The 15,938-nt window shown below is 53.2% G+C and overlaps 2 protein-coding genes across 3 annotated transcripts; both read left to right on the top strand.

The window, feature by feature from the left end:
- Positions 1–580: 580 nt before the first annotated feature.
- USF2 (upstream transcription factor 2, c-fos interacting) lies at positions 581–9,798 on the top strand. 2 transcript variants are annotated; one of them, XM_019710638.3, is made up of 10 exons: positions 581–676; positions 943–989; positions 1,101–1,219; positions 1,360–1,479; positions 1,959–2,109; positions 2,230–2,317; positions 2,598–2,656; positions 8,675–8,769; positions 8,892–9,020; positions 9,114–9,798. In XM_019710638.3, exons 1-10 carry the CDS (start codon positions 615–617, stop codon positions 9,201–9,203), a joined length of 960 nt encoding a protein of 319 aa, XP_019566197.1. In that variant the 5' UTR covers positions 581–614; the 3' UTR covers positions 9,204–9,798. The 2 variants fall into 2 exon arrangements, with proteins under 2 accessions (XP_019566197.1, XP_019566196.1); XM_019710637.3 differs by having other exon boundaries at positions 1,360–1,560.
- Positions 9,799–11,821: 2,023 nt separating this feature from the next.
- Positions 11,822–13,433, top strand: HAMP (hepcidin antimicrobial peptide). The gene is made up of 3 exons (XM_019710639.3): positions 11,822–12,114; positions 13,079–13,138; positions 13,222–13,433. Exons 1-3 carry the CDS (start codon positions 11,896–11,898, stop codon positions 13,324–13,326), a joined length of 384 nt encoding a protein of 127 aa, XP_019566198.3. The 5' UTR covers positions 11,822–11,895; the 3' UTR covers positions 13,327–13,433.
- The last annotated feature ends 2,505 nt before the right edge of the window (positions 13,434–15,938 follow it).

Below are 15,938 nucleotides of genomic sequence, written 5' to 3'. Positions count from 1 at the left end.
AGACTGCGCGCGCTCCCCGGGGGCTGCCCTCCCCTCGCGCGCGTCTGTCCCGGGCTCGCGCTGCCGCCGCCACCGCGCGCGCGCAGCTCAAGTAAAGGAGGAAAAAAAAGGGGGAAAAAATAGAAAGCGGCGGCCGCTGCAGCAGCGATCCGCCGCCGGACTGGGCCAGGCCGAGCGGCGGACGCCCGAGCCGGCGATCCAGGGGAGAGGCGGCGGCCGTCCAGGGCGGGCCGGGTTTAAAAAAAAAAAGTCGCGGCGGCGGCGGCGGCTCAGGGAAGGAGGCCCCAGGGCCGCGTGCAGCGAGCGGGGGTCGGCCGCGCTGCATCCCGGAGCCTAGAGCCGCCGCGAGCCGGCAGACAGGCGGGCGGAGGCGGCGGCTGCAGGAAAAGCGGCGGCGGCGGCGGCGGCATCTCCTCCTCACATGACCCCACTGTTTGTCCCCGTGATCAGCGCGAGCGGCTCCCGTGTCTCCTCCGTCCCCTCCTGCCGCGCGGCGTGAGCGCCGGGCTCGGGGGCCCCCCCGGCCGCCCGCCCCCTCCCCTCCCTCCCCTCCCCACCCCACCCCACCCCTCCCCTCCCCCCGGGCCCCGCGCCCCCCCCGACCCCACCCCCCCATGGACATGCTGGACCCGGGTCTGGATCCCGCTGCCTCGGCCACCGCTGCTGCCGCCGCCAGGTAAGGGCGCCCGCCCGGTCCGTGCCCCGCGCGCCCTGGCTGCGGCCCTTCGGCCTGGCGGCCAGGCCGCCATGATCCCGAGCGACTGCTGGGCCCAGCTCAAAATGGAGGCCGCGAGGGAGGGGGTACCCGCGCGAATACCCCCGGTCCGGGGTCCTAGCGGTGCCCCAGCCCCAGATTGGGCGGGGCAGGATGGGAACCCTGCACCTGGGTAAAGGGGCGGGGGCGTGGGCGGCCATAACCCCCTCTTCTCGCTCTCCCCGCAGTCACGACAAGGGACCCGAGGCAGAGGAGGGCGTCGAACTGCAGGAGGGTGAGTGTTCGCGGGGCCCACTGGGGCTACGGCCTGCATCCGGGGAGGCCCCTGGGGGTGCCCAGGCCCATGCAACTGCTGACCATCCCCCCTACCCTCCTCCGACCGCAGGCGGGGACGGCCCTGGGGCAGAGGAGCAGACGGCGGTGGCCATCGCCAGCGTCCAGCAGGCGGCGTTCGGCGACCATAACATCCAGTACCAGTTCCGCACAGAGAATAATGGAGGACAGGTGAGGCTGTGGGCCGGGAGCCTGGTGGGCAAGTGGAGGGCTGAGCTGAGGGTCGAGCGGGCGAGCTAGGAGGGAGGGGCTCGGATCTGTCCCCTGCCTGGGTCCCAGCGCTGGTCTCGCTGTTCTGCCGCCCCCTGCAGGTGACATACCGCGTAGTCCAGGTGACTGATGGTCAGCTGGATGGCCAGGGCGACACAGCAGGCGCCGTCAGCGTCGTGTCTACGGCTGCCTTCGCAGGGGGGCAGCAGGCTGTGACCCAGGTGGGTGTGGATGGGGCAGCCCAGCGCCCTGGTCCCACTGCTGCCTCTGTGCCCCCAGGTCCCGCAGCACCCTTCCCACTGGTAGGTGCCCATCAACTCCTGGGGGGATGAGAGGGGACACTGACTCTGTTTTTGGGGAGTCCCATGGGGTGGGAAAGGTGGGACACAGGCCATCAGGCTGTGTGGGTCAAATCCCAGTTCTACACAATGAAACCTTGGGCAAGATCTTTGGAACATCTTTTTTTTCTTCCTGTAAAGTGGGGATAATGGTAATAGGAAAGGGTGTTAGAGGTAAAAATTGGTCAGTTTACCAAGTGATTGCTGAGTTTCTGCAAAGTTCCAGGACCACCTGAGACATAGGGCAGAGTGGCACATTACATAGGGGTTCCCTTCCATGTAAATATCAAACGGGGCAACAAGGGGATGGGTTGGGGAACAAAGATAACTAAGGGTGGCCTCTGTGTCCTCCTACACCCCAGGCTGTAATCCAAAATCCCTTCAGCAATGGCGGCAGCCCAGCAGCTGAGGCTGTCAGTGGAGAAGCACGATTTGCCTATTTCCCAGCATCCAGTGTGGGAGATACCACGGCTGTGTCGGTACAGACCACAGATCAGAGCTTGCAGGCTGGAGGTAAAGGGAGGAAGGGGCCAATGTGGAAGCAGGGGAGGCAACAGGCCTAGCAGGGAGGGAGGCCCCAGCCAGTTCTGACTCTGCCTTCAGTTTTATCTCTAACCCCCGCTTTCTCTGCAGGCCAGTTCTATGTCATGATGACGCCCCAAGACGTGCTTCAGACAGGAACGCAAAGGACGATTGCACCCAGGACACACCCCTACTCCCCGTATGTGCGGGAGACCTGGGCCCAGGAACGGGACACTGGGAGGGCCTGGTGTGGGGCCGAAAGAAGGAAGGTTTTCTGGAATGCAAGCCTGGCAGTTGAGCACACAGCAGGCACTTGGTGTATTTTTCGGTCTGTTTCTGCTTTAGTGTAAATAAAGTATCATTTCCTCTTTCTACATATAGGTTTGTCTTGCAAAGATCATTTTCAAGTCTGAGTCCTTAATAAATGCTTGGACGAATGGGGCCTGAGATAATGTGTGCCCATTTTTTCCCTTTTCTAGGAAAATTGATGGAACCAGAACACCACGAGATGAAAGAAGGAGAGCTCAGCACAATGAAGGTAAGGTCAAGGTGGAGGCCCTGGGCCAGTCCAGGCCTCGACCTCACAGGCACAGCTAGGCCTGGTGTTTGGAGTCACAGATCACCAGGCATGTGACAAGTAAAAATGGAATTGGTCTGGCTCCCCTGGACCTACCTTTCCAGTGGCAGCTGTTGTGTTCAAATCCCTCAATTCCCCTGCCCTCCTGGCTTCCAGAAGTAGCTCTGTTCTGATAGCACATCGGATGATGAAACTGTAGGAAGCGGTGCCTCTGGCTGGCAGAGGCCAGAGCATTCTGCCCTTCCCATAAACACCAAATCCAAAGGTCATTTTGGCCATCTTTGCAGTCCCCTAGTCCCCCACCCCAACCCCTGCCCCCAATCAGTAGCCACTATGTTGGACATAACAGCATGCAAGTCCAGGGGCACACCTAATGCCCAAACAACTGTCCTTCAAATACTTCCTGAAGATGGATTCCAGGCTGGGCAGCATGTGCCCTGGGTCAGGTGTGGGGCATAGTCTGGAGTGTCAGGGAGGCTCAGTAATTCAGGCTGGTGGCTGACTGAACTCTGACCAGGGGATCAGGTGTGCTTCCCCAGGGAGGTGGTCTTTGGGAGGGCCTGTCAGGCAGAGGGGAGCACAGGCTGGAAGGAGCCAGGCAGAATGGAGTCAGGTTACTTTGGGGGGTGCTGTTTTGGTTGTTGCAGAGGTTCCATATGGAGTGCTTGGGAGGGGAGCCAGGAGGGTCAAGGGAAGGCCTGAATGCTGGGGTGAGGCCCTGAGAATCCTGCAAGTGTTCGATTTGGGGTGAGTCTATGCAGCTGTGATGTAAGCTCACTGAGTTCAGGCATTCTTTCAGCATGCATATACTACCAGCCCATTTGGGGCCCTCAGATAACAGCGGATAATAGATTAGATGAGGTCTTGGGTCTCAATGTGTTTATTCTGTGGGAAGAGACAGATTATACAAAACTACAATGTGACATCAGATAGCATAAGTCACATGAGGGAAGATAAACCTGGGTAAGGAGGTGGAGGGTGATGGTAGGAGTATAGGCCTCTGAGGTGACGTCTTAGCAGAGGACTGAGTGGACCTGAAGGAATGGGCCAGCCACATACTGGGGAAGAGTCCCAGGCGGAGGGACAAGCAAGTGCAAACACCCAGGCCTGAGCTGGAACAGACTTGGTGTGTTTGAAGAAGAACAATTCAGAAAAGGAGAAAGGAAGTCAGTGGAGTTGCAGGAGGGCTGGTCAGGGCCAGATCACACTCCCAGTGTCCCTGCTCCTGGATTTTGATTGTAGTTTGAGGGGAAGCCAGCAGAGGGGTTTATGTACAGAGGCCAGATAGTAAGGGTGATGGGATACCAGAGAGTAGAAAAATAGGTGACTGCAGATGTCAGGCCTGAGTCAGGACGGCATGGAGGGTGGTGGGGCATGGGGGGAAGATTCCAAGGCTGACGAATCAGGGTTTCATGATGGGGTCAGGTTGGTTCGAAATGGGAGAGGGTGAATCTGAGCTTGGTTGTTGGGTGTGGCAAGTTTAAGGAGCCTCCTGTATGCTACTCAGCAATCCTGTCCTTACTGCTTATATCATATGACCTCAGGCTGGTTCTTAATCTCTGCGCCAGTTTACTCCTTTATAAGATGGTGTTAACCAGACTTTTGCAGAGACTAATAGAACGTGGCAGTCGAAGACATGTGAAGCCCCCCAGCAGTGTGATATACCCCTGGTGATACTGCATTAAACCATTCTTGGTATAACATCTAGCCACCCTCCACCCCACTCTCACTCTGACTCTGACTGGATTAATCCACCTGCAAACAGTCTGGAATCTTGCTCCTACAAAAATCAGCCTTTTTCATAACCTTGCCCTTACCTTCCAGCTGTATCCTGCCCTTTCTCTCCTAACCTGCACAATGTTTGACCCACCCCTCTACCCATCCTCCCTGTACCCTTGGCAGTCTCTGGCTCTTTTCTCTACCAAAATCTCTCCATTTAAGGTCATCCATGACAACCTCATTGCCAAATCCATTGGCTTCCTTTGCTGTTTGTGCTCCAGGCATCTGACTCTGCCTATTTCGCTCCTTTCCGTAATGATCCTTTCTGCTCTACCTGCTCTGATTCTCCTACACTCTTTTTCCTCTCCTTCCCAGCCTGCTCCTCAGCAAGGCTTCCAAAATGCTCCAGGAAGCTTGCTAACAATCAAGGTCTCCAGGGCTGTCTTTGCACGTTCTGAATGGGTAGATTAGAGGGAGACCCCAGGAGTCTGTATTTTGACAAGTTTCCCAGGGGATTCTTCACATTGGGCAAGGCTGGAAAACTGCTTCGGCTATCGGTGTTTCTTAAGGTCTGGTCTCCTCTCCCGTCAGCCTTAGGAATTGTCAATATCTCCAAAGCCCCATACTCAGTTGTAGGTGTTCATCGTTTCTCTGAGGATGAGGTTCTGCTGGCTTTCTCCTGTATGACTCCAGAAAGAGGAGACCTGCTCTGTGATGGCCCCTCAGAACTTCCCCATCCCCTGGATATGGGAAGTGTGCAGATGTGTTTCCACTCCATTCTTCTCTCTTGAACCCCAGACCCGTATTTTGAGCAGCTCATTCAAAATCTCCATTTCTGGATTACCCTGAGACATCCTCAAACTCAACTTGTCCAAAACAGAACCTGCTGTCTCCCCTCTCCAAAGGCATCCATGCAACATTTCTTTTTCCAGGGCAGCAAAAGGCACCTTCTGTCATGATACCCACGCCAAGACTGAAAGCCAGCCACCGTCATCTCTGTCCTCTTTTCCCTCACATCCCCATATCCTGAGAGTTTGTGCTGAAGTGAACTTCAAATCAGCTTCTCTCTCTCCTTTTTACATCTTTCCCACCATTTCTTGGTACTGCAGGAGCCCATCTCCAGCCCACCCTGCGGGCTGGGGCATAGTGTCCTGCCTGAAGGGTGGCATTTGCAGTGCCAGCCCATTGCTGCTATGGCAGAATTTGGCTCTACTCTTGCCGGAACCTCAGAGAAGTCAGAAAGACAGATCTTTATGTAAAATCTGATTTTTAAATGTTGGATGGAATTTCTTTTTCTATTTCATTAGTTTCCACTCTTCATGTTACTAATTCATTCCTTCTACTTATTTTGGGTTTAATTTGCTGGATTTTTCCCCCCCTAGCTTTTTAAATGTTAGTGTAAACCTTTCTTTTTTTCGTAGTATAAGCCTTTTTACTTACAAATGTCACTCTTAACTGCCGTAGCCACCTCCCATTTGGATATGTTGTGTTTTCATTATCATTAGTTCAAAATACTGTCCAGTTTTCCTTGTGGTTTCTTTTACCCAGGAGTGTGTTGCTTAATTTCCAAATATTTGTAGGTTTTCTAGATATCTTTTTGTTATTGATTTTTAATTTAGTTTTATTATAATCAGAGAGCATACTGTGTATAATTTCAGTTCTCTGAAATGTATTGAGACTTGTCTTATGGCCCTGAATATAGTCTAGGTGAAAGTTTCTGTGTGCACTTGAAAAGAATATGTATCTGCTACTATTGCAGAGAGTTCTGTCAGTGTCAGTTAGGTCAGGTTGGTTGACAGTGTTCAGATTTCCTATCCTGTTTGTTTGTTTTGTTTTTGTCTACTTGTTTTATCAATTACTGAGAGAGGAGTGTTGATGTCTCCCAAGTATATTTGTGAATTTGTCCATTTCTCCCTTTAGTCCTCAGATTTTACTTCTAAATTGTGTTTTAAATATTGTATGGGTGTAACTGAAGCACTTCTGTGGAATGGACGTGGCCTTGGTCGTAACTGGTCTTCCCCCATTTCAGATGTGCCAAAGTGGTCTTTCCCAGCCACGGGCCTGACCACATCGCTACCTGCTTGGTGAGAGTCTCAAACTCAAGGGACTGGACCCCTAGAGTAAGCGATGAGGTCCAGACCCACATGTTGGGCATTCGAGACCTCACAACCTTCCAACCACTGCGCAAAATATTTCCATATCACCATTTCTGGGATCTTGACACCTGTCTGCCTGATGCCCCTCCCCTCAGAAACTAGCCCAAATGTTTCCTCTGTCTTTGAAGATACACCCTCCCCCCCACCCCCATTCCCACGCAGAAATCATTGCTCCACCCTGGCATTCCCCAGGCACTTGACACAATCTTCAATTATAGCACAACCTGCAGTGTTGGTATCATGTGTTCACATGCGTTTACAGTGGTGCTGTGAGTGCCAGTGGGACAGAGATTGAGTCCACCCTGGACTGCAGCCTTTCCGAGTCCCCTGCACACGGTAGGGCAGGCAATATGTTTTTAAGTAGATGCAAGCTGGAGATGTGCCACACCCCTCTCCCTGCCCCCTGGTGGCTTGAAGCAAGGAGTACATGGGAGATAGATCTGTAGTTGGTGCCCTGCCTGGTTTGTGAATGCTGGACTGCATGTGGGTAGAGAAAAACCAAGAAGCCATCTGCTGCTGGGTTCCTCATTTGAAACCTTGGGAATGGAGCACGCTTCTAAGGGACGTGGTGGGTGGGCTGCATTCTTAGCTTTGCTGCTGCTTTTGACCACCTAGTTCCAAAAGACTAAGACACAGCTATCTTCAATGGGAAGGTTCTACTCACTATGACAGCAGTGGTCCAGGGCTGGGGGTCAGGCAAAGCGCTGTACTTGTCACCGTTCCTGCCATGGTATTGGAGAGATTTCTGTGGAAGGAGAGATGCAAGTGAGGCAGAGGTGAAAGGGAGGAGGGTGTTGTCACCCAGGCCAAAGTGGGGGAGCGCATGGAGGTGTAAAGGACTGATCAGCAACGAGTGGATGAAACCAAGTGCCAAGAGAAGACAGTGGGGTTTGCCTGTCAGTGGCCAGGTGTGTTCTTGGAGGGACCACCAGGGACGGGCAGTGCTGGTCTCAGAGGAGATGAGTGAGGCATGCTCCTGGCCCGCCCTCCTTTCTCACTCTCACCCGAACCCCCTGCCCCAATCTCATCAGCGCCACCCAACCCTGAGAAAATATCCCTTCACCCTCCTCCTTTCCAAATCCCACCTACAGGCCCAGTCTCCCCTTCAGAAACACTACCTGCATTTGTCCATGGGGCATCTTGGCAGGGGGATGAGAGTGTAGGTGAGAGTTGGGTAACTGGGCTTTTTTGTGTGTCCCCACCTGTGGGGTTGGAAGGTAAGGAAGAGCTGGGACAGCTTTGCCTCCAACAGGCCCTGAACCAGGGGTCTCAGCCTCCAGTGCAGAGAGAAGACATGTCCTTGTCTGAAGGAAGCAGCTGCCTCTCAACCTAGTAGACTGAGGTGGTGGCATTTTAGAAAATCACAAATCTGGACTTTTCAAGTGAAATCTTAACTAGTTTGCCATCCCTGGCCTTCCAGGTAGGGTTCATGTTCTTGGGTGACCCAATGCCCTGCTGGGCCAGGCCCCTGAGAGCCACAAGTGCCAGTCCAGGGAGCTGGGACTTGCTGCAAGGGTCCTGGAGAAGGGTTTAAAGCAGGTGGGACATGGTCAGACTGATTTTTAAAAATGAAGGAAAACAGAATCATGGGACCCAGAGCTCTGGGGAGACCTGAGGACTGGAGGCTCAAATTCAGGGGCTGTGGGGACCAAAGAGAGGCACTTGGGTCCCGTGTAAAGGGACTCAAGCTCATTCTTAAACTAAGAACATGTGCCCACTGTAGCCACAACTCCATTTTTCCTAAGATGCTAATTATGTGAAATTTCCTAATTTTTAAATGTTACTCAAATTCTTAAAAATATACTGGGCAGGCAAACAAAATGAACCCATAGTCCTTGGGACACTGTTGATTCTGCTTTAAAGGTGTATGTGTGGCACTTGAGAGAAAGACTTTGTTCTTGAAGCACTGAAGCGGGGCTGGAAGCGGGCCACCTGCGTTCAGATCCTGGCTCTGCATCTGCTTGCAGTGTGACTGACCTTGGGCAGGGCCTGCACTCAGCCTCAGCGGCCTAGGGTCTGATGGCATCTGCCTCAGGAGGTCGATCCCTTAGGTGCACAAGAAGTGCTGTAAACCCAGCTGTCGGTATTACTGTTATTCCTGCAGTGGAACGGAGGCGGAGGGACAAGATCAACAACTGGATTGTCCAACTTTCAAAAATCATTCCAGATTGTAATGCAGACAATAGCAAGACTGGAGCGGTGAGTACCCCGGCCCCTCCCAGAACGTCCTCTTGTCCACCGGGCACGGGAGTTGTCCTGGGGTGAGCCAGCGAGCAGAGACCAGCGGGCAGTGCTTGCTCTAATGCTCTTGCCCACCCCAGAGTAAAGGAGGGATCCTGTCGAAGGCCTGTGACTACATACGGGAGCTACGCCAGACCAACCAGCGCATGCAGGAGACCTTCAAGGAGGCCGAGCGGCTGCAGATGGACAATGAGCTCCTGAGGCAACAGGTGAGCACCAGGGCTGGGAGCTGGGTGGGGGACCCAGGACCCCAAGGTGCAGGGAGCCACCCCTGGCTCCTTGTCCCCTGTCCTGTCTGCCAGATTGAAGAGCTGAAGAATGAGAACGCCGTGCTCCGTGCCCAGCTGCAGCAGCACAACCTGGAGATGGTGGGCGAGAGCGCCCGGCAGTGACGCCCGCCCTCCCCTCCCCGGCGGGGGCTCCTCCCGGCCTCTGCTGCCCCCAACCCCAGCCCTTAGCACAGAGAGGGACACACGCCCCTCCCCCAGCTGCGTTTTTTTATAGTAGATTTTTAACAAAAACGGGGAGAAATAATGCATTTCTGTGGATAAGCACCCACTGCTCTCCTCAACATGGAAATGATATCCTCCCTCCCCCGTCTGTCTGTGTCCCTTCTCCCCGCCCCCACTAAGCCCCAGCACTTCTAGTGGTTTCGCCTGGAGGCAAAAGGGAAGAGGACAGAGGCCCTGCCATATCCCGCTGCCTCCTTGGTCTCTAGAGGTACTGGCACAGGGTGCTTACGGGAAGGAGGGGAGCTTTTGGGGGGCCATCCCTGGGGCCTGGACCTAAGCAGGGAGGCTGTGTCCCACTGCACCTCTTGTTTCTGGATCCCTGCTCCCCTTTGGGTGTGTGTGTCTGTGTGTGTGTGTGCGTGTGTGCGTGTGCGTGTGTGTGTGTGTTAATTTTCTTTATGGAAAAATGGACAAAAAAAATAGAGAGAGAGGTATTTAACTGCAATAAACTGGCCCCATGTGGCCCCGCCTTGTCTGTCTGTGTATCTGTCCATCTGAGATGTGGGGAGAGGATGTGGGGTCTGTGCAGAACTCCATTGGTGCAGGGCCTCAGCTATTGTGTTGGTGGCTGTATGCCAGTCCCTGCCATCCTGTACTGCCCGGTACCCAGTCTGTTGGCTGGCTGGATGGAGTAATTAAGGAACGAATATCCTCTTTGAGGCCCCAGGTGTGTATATGTGGTGTGAGGGCAGGGGGAGAGGTTGGGTCAAGAACATGACCCATGTTTTTGGAGGAGAGGTTGGGGTCTCCTGTGTCACCAGTTCCCAAAAACAGGACTGGCTCCTGGCCCTGCCCTTCTGGGCTGAAGCCCTTCCCTCTGCACCAGCCAATGGTGGGGACTGGCCTTGAGCCCCCCACCCCCAAGGAAGGCAGATGGCCAGGAAGCCAGGCTTGGCCCGTCAGCCTGTCGCCTTGCGCTGTGGCTCTGGCGCCTGTGCTGTGACCCCTGCCCCTGGCTGATGATGAAACCTGGCCTGAGCAGAGATGCGGCGAACGCCCGGCAGTGCTGGGGGATGCTGTGTGTCCCTGGGGTGGAACATGCAGCCCTTTACTGGACTCTGCCTCAACCTGCAGCCCCATGCGACTCCATCCACTGCCAGCCACCACCTTGCTGAGTTCACCCAGCACGTACCGCAAATGCCCCCAGCTGGTGTCTTCCCTCTGGAGCCCTGTTTTCTTTCCCTGGCCATGCCTCAGGCCGTCTTGAGAGGGAGTGAGGGTGTGCAGCAGGAGCCTAACATGGAGTGGGTGCGGGGGAGATGGCAGGGAGCAGCCTTCACTTTTCCAGGGGCCCCCCACTTGCGTGGTTTTGAATGGGCTTTGGCAACAGCTCAGGGCTGGGAAGAAGTGCTCGTTCCTTGGCAGCAGCATCCCAGGTTGCGTGATAGGGTTGACCCTGGATAAGCCTAGAGTCAGAGGCAAAATGGCCAAAGTCTCATCTCTAGAATCAAGTTTGTGGGTCCTGTGGGCCGTGCGTACCCACTACCCGGGGTTCAGGTACTGGCGAGGACCGCCAGGCAACCGTGGTTCATCTCCCCATCCAGGGGTGTGCTGGTGGGCTGGGCTCCGAAGAAAAGCCCTGGTTGTAGGCTTGGCTGATGGCGGTCGGGTATTCCTACCCCACGGCTGGTGTCTGACTGTGGCCAAGCGATGCCACTGAATGGAGTTAGGATAAGACGTGCAGTGGCTCCGAAGAGCCAGGTCTAGTACACTCCGCTGTGCCCTCCTGTGTTTTGAGGAGGCGAGGAAGCCTGGTGATAAGAGCACAAGCCCAGAGTCAGGCTGGAATGCCAGCTCTACCAGTGGCTTGTGCAGTGCCCCAATCTCTGCCTTCAGTTCCTCTCCTGTAAAGTGAGGAAAACAAGACTGGTGGGCAAAGAGGGAGCAGTGCCTAGGAAGCCAGGACCCTGGATTTGGGGGCTGAGAAGGCAGAGCCCAGCATGGGGCGGGCAGGCGCTGCTTAGAGGACAGGTGGTACCGGCTGCGTTAACACGAAAGTGAGTCAGTCCACCTGCTGTGGTGTATGAGGGAGGTGAAGTCATCAGGGGGTAGCCTCTGCGGTTCCTGTCCTCTCGTGGTCAAAAGTTCACAGGAAGATTTTCCAGACACCAGGGCCACATCGTAAGGTTCTGACACTTGGAAAAGACCTTGCGTGCTTGGGGCTCATGCTGACTCAAACTCGTGCATCTGGCTGTCGCAGTGCTCTACAGAAGGGAACCCAACTCTGGGGGACTTGTGTCGGGCACCTCTGAGGAGCCCAGTAAGTGACAGCCAGCCCCCATGTGAATGAGGACTCTGAAGGGTGGGGGATGAGGGCATGTCGCTCCTGCTTATCGACCTGTTCAACCTCTGGGGCAAAAGAGGGCATTTTTTTTTCTGAGATCAACAAGTTGAAGTCACATCAGGGAAAGTGTTTCCCAGGTGGCTGGCTAGAGGTGTGTGTGTGTGTGGCCCTGTCTGCCCTAATCCCTGGCCACACCTCTGCTGGCTGCCGGTGACACAACCCTGTTCCCTGTCACTCTGTTCCCGCTTATCTCTCCCGCGCCTTTTCGGCGCCACCACCTTCTTGGAAATGAGGACAAAGGGGAGGGGGCTTAGCACCCCCGCCTCCCTCAGCAGGCCCCATAAAAGCAACTGTAACTGGGCCCAGACACCAGAACTCGTCCTAGACCTAACAGCAGGACAGCCAGCCAGACGGCACAAAATGGCACTGAGCACGCAGATCCAAGCTACCTGCCTCCTGCTACTCCTCCTGGCCAGCCTGACCAGCGCCTCAGTTCTCTCGCACCAGGTGAGAGCCCACCCAGCCTGGGCCCAGTAGGCAGCGGGACTGCAGAGGGGACTGCTGCTGAGGGCAGCAGGAGACCCCCAGCACTGGGCAGAGCTTGGGGCAAGGCAAGGGGCATGGGCAGCTGCTTAAAGTACAGAGATGGGGTCTCAAGCGGCAGGGCCTGGGGGCCCTGAGTGAATTCCACAGTTAATTATTGAGTGCCTATTCTGTGTTAAGTCCTATTCTAGACAATGGGGATCAAGCAATGAACAAGGTAGATGAGAGAAGATTTCTGCTCTCATGGAGCTTACACCCTGGTCAGGGAATTAATTAGCCAATAAACAAAACATGTTTAGTAAGTGTTATTCACAGATAACATAAAAGAGTGTATTAGAGTGCCCATGGTGGTGGTGGTGGGGCTTTAGGTAGGATAAAGGCTGGCAGTCAAGTTGGAATGTTTGTGAGAAAATGTTATTTGACCTATGACTTGGAGGATGAGAGAAGGAGATGGCCAAGCAGAGACCCAAGCTGGGGGCAAGCATGGTGTCCTCGCCGGTCAGAGCTTTAGGCAGTGGAGGCTATGGTACTTGGAGATGAGATCGAGGGGTGGACATGCCAAGTCTTACAGGCAATCGTGCAAACACTGATTTTCCTCCAAGTGCAGGAAGAACGGGGAAAGGCATGATCTGACATACTGCGTGGGGAATGGATTGGAGGGGCAAGATGAGGGAGACGTTACGGGTGGCGGCTGGCATCCAGACCAGGGAGGGTGATGACCCAAAGGAGAGCAGTGGCTGTGGAGAGAGCAGGAGACAGACCAGGGGTGTTTGTGGGAAGGTGAGAAAAGGCCAGAAAGCTAGGCCACTCCTAGGATTCCAGCTGAGCATGGGACACCTACCTCTTGGGGAGGAGCAGGCCAGTGGGGACAAATCTGAGCGCTCTGCTGGGCCTGCTGCCATCCTCAATACTCCTTTTGCTTTTGCAGACAACACAGCTTGCAGACCTCCAGACCCAGGACACAACTGGAGCCAAGGCTGGCTTGACGGTGAGAACACGGGGGCCTCCCTTTTGAGCCTCCCACAACTTTCCCTGGGCGCACAACCACTCACTCTTCCTTCCTTCCCACAGCCCGGGCTCCGGAGGCTGAGGCGGCGAGACACCCACTTCCCCATCTGCATGTACTGTTGCGGCTGCTGTTACAAATCGAGGTGTGGGCTCTGCTGCAAGACATAGAGCTTCCCTGCCCCCCCCCCTCTTTCCCTTATTTATTCCTGCCGCCTTCCAGCACTAAGTGAATGATCTTGGAATAAAATGGCTGGTTCCAGCTTTTGTTTTCCAAACCAGAGTGTCTGTTGCCCTTTCTCCCTGCCAAAGGCCTATGCCAGGCTTCTTCTGGCCACTGTCTTGTACGGACTGGTACTAGGTGCGGTGTGTGTGGTTGGTGTGTACTGGGGATTACAAGGAAGCTTGGTGAAGGAGATTTGTTTTCTGTTCTTTCCCTTTAAGCCTCACTTCATAAGACCTAGAATTTATGTTGCAACAGCAGGAAATGAAAACCAAACAAAGTTTATTCCCCTTGAAGTCTTTTTGAAACAGGGGTGACAAACTCAAATGCCTAGCACGGGTTCTCAAAGTTGGGTCCCTGGCTCCATGCAGGGCTCCAGGTGGAAACGGCTAACATGTTACTTGTCTCTCACTCTCATTCTCACATGAGTGTGCGATGGAGTTTTCCAGAAGCTCTGTGAATGTGATGACATCATCACTCTAGTGGCTAATGTATTGTGTGCTTGTGCTTTAAAAGTTTCCCAATTTCAATTTCTAATACGTTAAGCAACTGTACATATAACTTAAATGAAAAACTTTTTGGAATCCTCAACAATTTTGCAGAAAGGGATCCTGAGACCAAAAAGTTTGAGAACCGCTGGCCTTCCAGACAGAGGCAGTAAATGAGTAAGGTGTGATGGATTTGTTTCATAGGAGCATCTAGGCTGTAGTCTCTCAGTAGAGACACACTTTACACATGAGACACATACCGTGTTTCCCCGAAAATAAGACCTAGCTGGACAATCAGCTCTAATGCGTCTTTTGGAGCAAAAATTAATATGAGATCTGGTATTATATTATATTGTATTGTATTTATATTATATTATATTATATTATATTATATTATATTATATTACATTACATTACATTACATTATATTATATTACATTATATTATATTTATTATACCCAGTCTTATTATATAAGACCCAGTCTTATGTTATAATAAAATAAGACCGGGTCTTATATTAATGTTTTCTCCAAAAGGCGCATTAGAGCTGATTGTCCTGCTAGGTCTTGCTTTCGGGGAAACACGGTAGGCGAACACTGTTCACCTCCACAAGGAATTAAGGTCCCTGCCATTCTGCTTAAAAACCGCATCCCTCTCAACTTACCTGATTTCCCCACTTTGGATAGAAACAGAGAAGCATTTCACTGTGTTCTTAGCCCATAAGAAACCATCAGCAACAGTGTGATGCTAAAGGGGGTTGGCCTGTGGGCCTCAGTGTTGTATATGGATTGAAGTGGGGAGGCCTGGACCCCATCTAAAGAGGGCTCCCAGGGATGCTTGTCATGCCCAAAGGCAGGCCAAACATGGCAAGAGTTTCTTTTCAAGAGAAGGTGGCAAGCCTTAACTTTTATGTGAAATTTCCGTTTTTAAAATATTGGCAACTGATTAAAGGAATTTGACTTTTCTTTTTCTTTTTAAAAAATCAATACTCTGTGAGCCAAACTAAACCCAACTGGGAGCTGGATCAGTACCGTAACTCACTAACTTCTGCCTCTGCGTCGAAGCCACCAAAGCCTCCTCCGGGAAGGTTTTCCAGAACAGAGGCTGAGGGGCTGAGGGGCGGGGAGAGGAAAGCAAGCTGGAGAGCCTGGCCTCCTATTAGCTTCGGGATCTTGCAGGCATCTTCTCCTGGCTCTGAAACCCCACCTCCTGATGTGTAAAAACACAGCAGTGTCTCTATAGTGCTTGAGCTGCTCAGCAAGGGATGCGTATGACATGGGTTTGGAAACTGTCAGATGCCTCATCGATGTACGGATCAGTATTGACAGGGAAGGTAGAAGACACTCGGCCCCCCTCAATAAATACCTGGGAGGTGGGAAACGTGAAACTGCTAATTACAGTTAATGACACCAGCCCTCCCGCTCATTTTAGCAAGTTCTCCATGTGGTCCTAGAGATGACAGGCAGAGATATTCAAACTTCCACGGCTCCAGAATCTCCTGGAGAGACTGCCAAAGTGCAGCTTGACAGGGCTCCTGGCTGATGAGGTCTGGGCGGTGGTGGGGCTAGAACCTGCATTTCTAACAAGCTCCCAGCTGTTACTGATGCTGTGGGCCTGGGGGCCACACTTTGAGGACTCCTGGGATGCAGCTGTCAATTCTGGCTGAGGGCAGCAAGTGCCTCTTGGTTGGACCAAGCACCAGCTCCCACTCAAGAGAGCATTAAGCACGGAGGCCTGAGGGCTTGATTCTGCCCTCAGGTGAGTTTTGCTTGGTCTGCACAATATTTGAGATAAACTCGGGCTGATACCTAAAAAGCAAGATATTTCACATAAAAATTGGAACTCCTAATGTTATGGGTTAAACTATTGGCTCCCCACCCCTAACTTTATGTGTTGAAATCTTAACCCCCAGCACCTCAGATTGTGACCTTATTTGGAGATAGGGTTCTTAGAGTCAAGTTAAAATGAGGTCATTAGGGTGGGCCCTAATCCAATAGGACTGGTGTTCTTATAAAAAAGGGACATTTGGACACAGAGTCCCGCACACAGGGAGAAGGTCATGTGAACACGAA

The sequence above is a fragment of the Rhinolophus sinicus genome, chromosome 8 (genome assembly GCF_057876585.1).
Source record: "Rhinolophus sinicus isolate RSI-liver-muscle chromosome 8, RSI-T2T, whole genome shotgun sequence".
In the NCBI taxonomy this organism is placed as follows: Eukaryota; Metazoa; Chordata; class Mammalia; order Chiroptera; family Rhinolophidae; genus Rhinolophus; species Rhinolophus sinicus.
The sequence above is the reverse complement of the archived record's forward strand: the minus strand, read 5'-3'. Positions and strand labels throughout refer to the sequence as shown.